This window comes from Psammomys obesus, unplaced genomic scaffold, assembly GCF_907164565.1.
Source record: "Psammomys obesus unplaced genomic scaffold, mPsaObe1.curated_primary_1811, whole genome shotgun sequence".
Lineage (NCBI taxonomy): Eukaryota > Metazoa > Chordata > Mammalia > Rodentia > Muridae > Psammomys > Psammomys obesus.
Genome location: NW_026586550.1, coordinates 6,571,953 through 6,579,505, shown reverse-complemented (window position 1 = coordinate 6,579,505; position 7,553 = coordinate 6,571,953). Strand labels below are relative to the sequence as shown.

The window sequence follows — 7,553 nt, the reverse complement described above, 5'->3', positions numbered from 1 at the left end:
TGAGTTAGGTGTTATGTATTTATAACTTTTAGATAGTGAGAGAATTTTAAATACATCATTTGTGAGTCAGGGAATATAAGAAAGCAAAGAGATGGCTTCAAGATCATTTGTGCTGTTGGTACACAGGGGTCAGATTCTCCTAAGGTGAATATAACATTCCATCTTGGGTTCCCTTACTAGGGTGGAAAGTATACAAAGCTGCTTCTAGCTCATGTTGATTCTCACAGCATTTCTTTATTGGCATTGTACTAACTCTTTTTTGTTTGGTTTTTAGTCCCAGACTTGTATTTTTCTCTTTCATTTATCTCTGGTGTTGAGGTTTAGCTGACCTTGGATAGGTATTAGCTCCTTTTCTCATTTCTGTTGTGAAATTGAGCGAACCGATCCTGACACCCCCAAAGGTCACCAGGAACTAGCCTTAAACAAGATCATCCAAAAGTAACCAGGAACTAATGACCCCACCCCAAGGTCACCAGGAACTAGGCCATAGGTTACCAATTCCAGCAACAAGGTCATAAGATTCTCTACCCAAGGAACAGTCTGAGGATAACCACAGGAATGGGAAGTTATCTTATCTCAGGGTGAGACATTTGTGCTAAGCAGCCCACGCTGTAGTAGAACATTTAATGGCACAGAAAATACCTAACATTCCCAAGGCCTATAGATAGCTCGCTCAATGTTATGTTAGTTAGGCAATCACTTTGTAACCAAGTGATTGGTTGGTTATGCCCTTGGTCACCCAATCATGTAACTGTTAAACCCCAATAAAAACCCTACTGTGCAGCTTCTTGGGGCTCTCCTCTCTAATCCGCTGCATTGGTGACTGTGGAGAGACTGAACTTAAGCTCGAATAAAGCTCTTTGCTCTTGCTCCTGGTGGTCTTTGGGGACCTTAAGACCTGAGTATAACAAAATACTTATTCTTTTTATCCTCAGTGTTGCTAGTGGTCCTGGTGTTTGACAAACATTTGGCCAGAGCAAATTAGTGAAAGCCGTTGTCCTTTGCTGAGTCACATTTCCCTGTGACAGTCTGCTTCTAGTTGAACATGAGAATTTAAATGCAGAATTGCCCTATCGTGGCTGGCTCAGTATGGCATCTGATGGGTGTAGCAAAGAAAAAATAGGACTCAGGAGGAGTGAGTTGCACATCAGTGAAGAGGTCCACCAGGCAAACTTATCAGGTGATTCAGCTTCAGTATTCTGCGTGGAAAGGGAAGTCCTCACTATGGCTTGCCCTGCAGCAACAAGCAGAAAGAAGAAATGGTTCCACAGAAGCAACAAGCATGATCTAAGAGGCATTCTTAGGTGCTACATTCAGCCATATTTGTGCTCTCTCAGCCTCTTCTCCCATAAGAGCTTGGGGAAATGAGATGGGGTGCACAGACCATGGTCCTCTCCCTAAAGTATGAGAGAAGTATTTGAAAAAGGAGGACCTGTAAATTAGCAGGGACCTGGTCACCAGTTAATCATCATAAGGAGGAATCATGAGCAAACTGACACACAGCTGAGGGCCTCAGAACTGTCTCAATTTATTCTCAGATAGTTGTGAAGTGGGAAATACTATTGAAATTGGTAAATTGAGCCTGGAGTGGTGGTATATGCCATAATCCCAGCACTCAGGGAGGCAGAGGAAGGTGGATCTCTGTGAGTTCAAGGCTAGCTTGGTCTACAAAATGAGTCCAGGACAGCCAAAACTACATAGAGAAACCCAGTCTCAAAAAAAAAGAAAAGAAAAGAAAAGAAAAGAAATTGATAAATTGGTTATGAGTAGTAAATAAGATACCAATATAAGCAAAGAGCTTAACATGTTTGCTTTATCCTAAACTAATACTCAGTGAATGTTTGCTGTAATTAATATCATCATAAAGCAACTTGGTGACATCACCCAAACTGCCCAAGGCCTCCTTGCTAATGAATAAGTTGTAGAGTTTCAAGTACAAGGCAGTTTAGTTTACTTTCAAGTCCATTAATCTATGACCTCCACTCACATACCCAGTCTTTCTTGATGCCAAAGAAACATCAGAAATACATCTCAAGCAGATTCTTGATTTCTCTACGAAAATTCTGTTCTTGAGTTTCTCAAACAATAACAAAAATAAGCAAACAAAACCATATGTGTTAATTTTTTTTTTTTTTTTTTGGCAAACTCAAATAGCTTTTTTCCATTTATCCCAAATCTGATTTTCCTCATCTCCACCACTATGATCCAAGTCCAGTGACTGTCCTCCTCTCTGGATTATTATAGTATCACCCTGTCATTCTCAATGCAGAAGTCAATATGACATTTTAAATCATGTCATCTCTTGCCAGCTTCTGCTCAAAATCCTCTCCTGGATTCTCAGTTTCTCCTGATATAAAATCAGGGTCTTCTTGGTCTGTACACTGTGTGTTTGTAGCCTAAAGTTGTCTCTGACTTGTCCTTCCCTCTAGCAGCAGCCCTCACTCATTCTGCTCCAGCATCACTGACTTTCTGACTCAAGTGCTCTAAGCCTTTTACATTAGGGCATTCCCACCTGCTTTCCCTGCTGACAGTGCAGTTCTCCTAAATAGCCCTGTGGCTCATCCTTCACTTCCTTTAGCTGTATCTTTGTCACTGAAGCTTCCCCTGGATAGTCATGTGTCAATGCATCTGTTACCCAGGGCTCATTACTTCCTGTGCTTTTTGCCCTATTTCATTTTTCTCTATAGCATTTGTTACTCTCTGACATATGTATTTGGAGTTACCTCACTTTTTCCCCTCTGTAGAATATAAGACCGGGAACAGGAAGTTTATGTGTGATGTCCTGAATATTTAGATCATTCCTAGCACATAGCATGTGATAGTGAGTTACTGAGGGAATGAGAGCTTGAGAACTGACTCCCACATAGTAATAAGAACTCCTTCCTCAAAAACCCTAGCTCTGTGTGCAATATTCAGAAACTGAGCATCAAATAGCAATGTCTCTATTAGTGATTCCCCAAGACTCAAACTTTAATTTTTCACAACTGCCAGAAAATACTATTTGAAGACAAAAGTCATTCTACATACCTTCCATTCCTTCCTACTAACCCTTTAAAGCCTTAGAAAAAAGACTTGATCAATCTCTCAATGTCACTTACGCAAACAGGTTACAGGCCCTCCAGTTTCTGTTGAAACTAAGGATGGTGGCCATCTCCTCATCACTCAACTGGAAGTCAAAGACCTAGAAAAGCCAGAGTTCCGAAAACATCCTTAGTAAGCAAAGTGTTGGTAGGAATCTGAGGTTCTAGGTGTTTCTCCCATTATGTACACAATACATCCAAATTATTCTGTAAATTACCACTGGGTTGTCTAGAGGGATAAGTGTTGCACAAGGAGGGTTTGTAGGTATGCAAGTATGTGCAATGACTGAAATCCCTGAGGGGCCTGTCAGAGGCATGGTCTTCAATCCATTCCATGACAAAGGCAATCTGCAGGTGACCTGGAAAGTCTGTGGATAGTGTCTGAGTACTCAAGGGTAAGCAGACATCTTTATCTGGGATAAAGCACATTTGTGCTCAGACCTGACGTGCCTTTGCTAGTGTCCGCCTCCAGCCCATCCTTGACCCAGAAGTGATCAGTGCAGCTCTGCTGAGGCCAGCCATTGAGCCTAAGGAAGGATAGGATAGTTGGAAGAAGAGAAGACACACTGGCAATGAAGGGATGGAACTGAAGCTTAAGAATAGGATTGTCCCTAGCCACACTCCCCTAAGAACTATCAGATGAAAGGTCTTACCTGAATGTTCTCCTCTATGCGGGAGGGTGTCACAGACTTAGGGATCACCACCACATTCCTCTGGATGTGGAACCGAATCAGAACCTGTGCACAAAGAGGGAAAAGCAGGCACTCACCTACAGTGAAGTGAATAATGAAATATATCAACATTTTTCTGTGGCTTTAACTGTTACTAGAGACACTTGCCAGTCCTCATCCTATGACCCCTCACCCAGGAACAATGCTGAAATTTCCCCAGATAGGAAGGAGGAGGGTAGCCTGTGGTCATAAGGCTGAGACTTTCTGGTTTGCCATGTTTTTAAGGTTGAGCCCTGGAGCTTGCCAGGCAGCTGATGGACAGGGGCAACCCTTCTCTGATGCCAGATGTATTTCTTGGAGATCCCAACAGACTTACATCCCTCAATTCTTCCTCTCCAGCAGATTAAAAGAAGGCAATGCGAATAAAACACATGACTGCAGTAAGAGGTTGCTAGATAAAAAGGGAAAGGGGGAAACACAAGTCATATTACCTGTGCTGCCGTTTTCTTATGCTTTGCAGCAATTTCTTTAATCTTGGGAATCTCCAGTATTACAGGGTCCCCTGGCTTAGCTCTAGAGGAAGAGTGAAAATCACCATGGCTACATGCTCATAAACATCACTGCCAGGAGAGTGTCAAAGCTAAACATTACAGCCACCTCTATCTGTGAGATGGGCAAAAAGATGGAAGGTTCTGTGTCTCTCCCATGAACCCATCTATGGAACCAGGAGCTTCAGCAGTACTGCAGGATGGAGATGGCACATTCTCTGAGCATGAACCATGACCATTGTTTGTTTTTTTTCAAACATTATTATAGCTGCATTACCTTCTGGGTGGCCCAACATGTTGCCCAAGATAGACACACTTTTCCTTGTGCCCTGGAAATTACTTGCTAATATTAACAAATTATGAAATGATAATTTTAAGAGTGATGAAAGAAAGAGCCAGCGCTCTGAAGCCTTACTGAGGTCTGTCTGGGGAGCCCAGAGGGCTATAGGCTGTGACGGTGATGCCCTTGGAGTGACAGTATTGGATCAATTTTTCCTGAGTCAGGTAGGGGTGGCATTCGACCTGCCAGAGAGAACACCTCCATTATTAGGGAAGTAGGCCTCTTCCATACAAACAAAGACAAACAAAGACCAAATACAATCCACTGACAGATGAACTACAAACCAGACCCAGAGATCTGCCTCCCACCTCGCTGAGCATCCTGAACACTGATCCCTGAAAGAAGACTCGGCCCATCGGCCTCCCAAGGTTGAAGCAGGCACAGAGGAGGACCCTGCACCAAACAGAATGTACCTGGTTGGTCACTGGCTTATGTTTCAGTCCAGGCTTGTTCAGGAGCCTTTCAATCTGGAAGTGGTTGAAGTTGGAGATGCCCAGGGCTTTCACCAGCCCCTGGTCCACCAGTTCCTCCATGCCCTGTCACAGCGAGGAATATTGTCTAGAGCCGTGGTTCTCAACCCTCCTAATGCTGCGACCCTTTAGTAAAGTTCTTCGTGTTTTGCTGACCCCCAAGCATAAAATTATTCTTGTTGCTACTTCATAACTGTAATTTTGCTACTGTTATGAATCATAATGTAAATATCTGGTATGCAGGATAGCTGATACGTGACCTGTGAAAGGGTTGTTTGGGCCCCAAAGGCGTCTTGACTCACTGGTTGAGAACTGCTCATTTAGATGGCTGTAGGAGGATACGGGATGCTGGCGTGCTTCGTCCTTGGATGGAAGGAACGGCTTCTGAATGACAAGGTTGAGAGAAGCACTAAAGGAGATTTTTGGTCTAGATGGTGGTGTCCTTAGGGCTGCTTTCAGCCCTTCTGGCCCCCTCACCCCCAGCTCAGACATAACGGGAAGGTTTCTATTCTCAACTCACTAAACCTGGTTATCCAGGAAATAGGTCCTGTGGCAAGAATCTCTTCTCTTGGCTGTCTTTTTGGTTTTTATTTTATATTATTGCAGCTTGAACCTGAAGTTCCTCGTGAGCTGGACAAGCACTTCATGGCTCGACGACATCCTTATTCCCCCAGACTTTCTTCAGTTCAGTTTTGAGATAGGGTCTCTCTAGGTCAAACAGATAGCCTTTGACCTCATGCTGCAGCCCAGGTAGGGTTTGAGGTATGAACCTCCCACCCCAGTCCCCAACAAAACTGTGATTATGCGCCTACCCTGGCTCATCTGCTTGCCTGAGGTATAATTCCTGTCTTCCCTGCCAAACTTGGTATGGTACGCTTTGAGGTAGGCCTTGAAGATATCTGGATCCTAATGGGAGCACCTCCCCTGAGGCTGCAGTTGGGCTGAAATCCATCCGATTGACTACTTGCTTAGCCAAAATGGAATCAAACCAAAAAGTTGGCATTTATTTATTTTTATTATCTACAGCGATTTTGTTCTAAACTTGTCCAAAGATAATTGTCCAACCCTATAGTGCAGCCACAAAATAGATATGAATTTATAATTCGTTTAATGCAAGTTCCTTTCCAGGAGTTGCTAGAATATAAATATATAAAATTTAAGTGCCAAGTTTTCTGTCAATGAGCTGTCAGCTTTGGTGCTAGGCTACCTCAGCTTATTAGACAGTTTGAATAGCATAGGAATAAGAGAGGAAAGGAAGGAATTTCTAATCCCAGGAGAGACATTAGAGGCCCTGGAAAAGTAACATGGAGGAAGGTGGTAAAATCATGAGCAGATTGGAAGGAAGGAGAAGAGAAGGCTGAGAGGCAGGGACAAGCAGGGTGTGTTGAGCTGGCACTTTGTCCACTGTTTCTAAAGCTTGGCTGCATCTTGCACCCTCCGGAGGCTCTAAAAGAAATGAGTTTTCAGGCTCCACTCCCAGGGCAGCTTACTGATTTTCTTTGAGATGCAGAGTTTTTAGGATGTTCAAAATGGCCCCTGGAGACTTCAGTGTACCAGGTTGAGATGCACCAGGTGAGTGAGGAAGACCTTTTCTAGGCGAGACAGTTTAGCACTGATGAGACCTAAGTGTCCCAGCAACTTCCCATTGAAATAAGAGCAATGTTATTCTGTGACCTGGGTCAGGTTTGAGTAAGGTTTATGGCTCATATTGACCTCTTTATGCTATTTTAGATTTCCTTTCTCTGTTATTAATTGTGGTCAGTGAGGTTTCTACTGGATTAGCTGTAGGTCCTACCCAGCTACCTACCTGTGGTGGTTTGAATAAGAATGGCCCCCATCTGAGTTGATATCTATGGGAGGCCTCCCTTTTTCTGAGCCTCTTCTGAGGAAAAAGGGAGGACTAGAGGATGGTAGGTGAGGTGAGAGGGAGGGCTAGGAGGAGGGGAGAGAGGGGAAACTGTGATAAGGATGGAAAATAAATAAATTAATAAAAAAGAATAGCCTCCATATATTTAAATGTTTAGTCATCGAGGAATGCCAGTACTTAAGAATTAGGAGGTGTGTCCTTGTTGAAGTAGATGTGACCTTGTCAGAGGAAGTGTATCACTGGGAATGGACTTTAAGGTTTCAAAAGCCCATGTCAAACCCAGAGTCTCTCTCTCAACCAGTTGATCAGGACGTAGCTCTCCGCTACTTTCCAGCACCATTTCTGCCTGTGTGCCACCATGCTTCCCACAATGATGATAATGGACTAAACCTCTAAAATTGTAAGCAAGCCATCAATTATTTATAATAGTTGTTTCAGTCATGGTGTCTCTTTACAGCAATATGACACTGACCAAGTCTCTCTCTCTCTCTCTCTCCCCCTACCTCTATCTATCTATCTATCTATCTATCTATCTATCTATCTATCTATCTATCTATCTATCTATCTATCTATCTAT

General features: G+C 43.2%; 1 protein-coding gene across 5 annotated transcripts in view; it reads right to left on the bottom strand.

Annotated features, from left to right (window-relative positions):
* Positions 1–7,553, bottom strand: part of LOC129672623 (aldo-keto reductase family 1 member B7) — a 15,599-nt gene continuing 8,046 nt past the window's right edge. For 2 of the 5 annotated variants that reach the window (XM_055602154.1, XM_055602158.1), the window contains 6 exons: positions 5,053–5,175; positions 4,715–4,821; positions 4,243–4,324; positions 3,734–3,817; positions 3,099–3,181; positions 1–1,234 (listed from right to left, as the gene is read on the bottom strand). In XM_055602154.1, coding sequence (XP_055458129.1) covers positions 1,192–1,234; positions 3,099–3,181; positions 3,734–3,817; positions 4,243–4,324; positions 4,715–4,821; positions 5,053–5,175 — 522 coding nt within the window. In that variant the 3' untranslated portion in view covers positions 1–1,191. Of the gene's footprint in view, positions 1,235–3,098; positions 3,182–3,519; positions 3,608–3,733; positions 3,818–4,242; positions 4,325–4,714; positions 4,822–5,052; positions 5,176–5,411; positions 7,545–7,553 lie in introns of those variants that run through there. The other 3 variants (XM_055602159.1, XM_055602157.1, XM_055602156.1) reach the window with 3 other exon arrangements.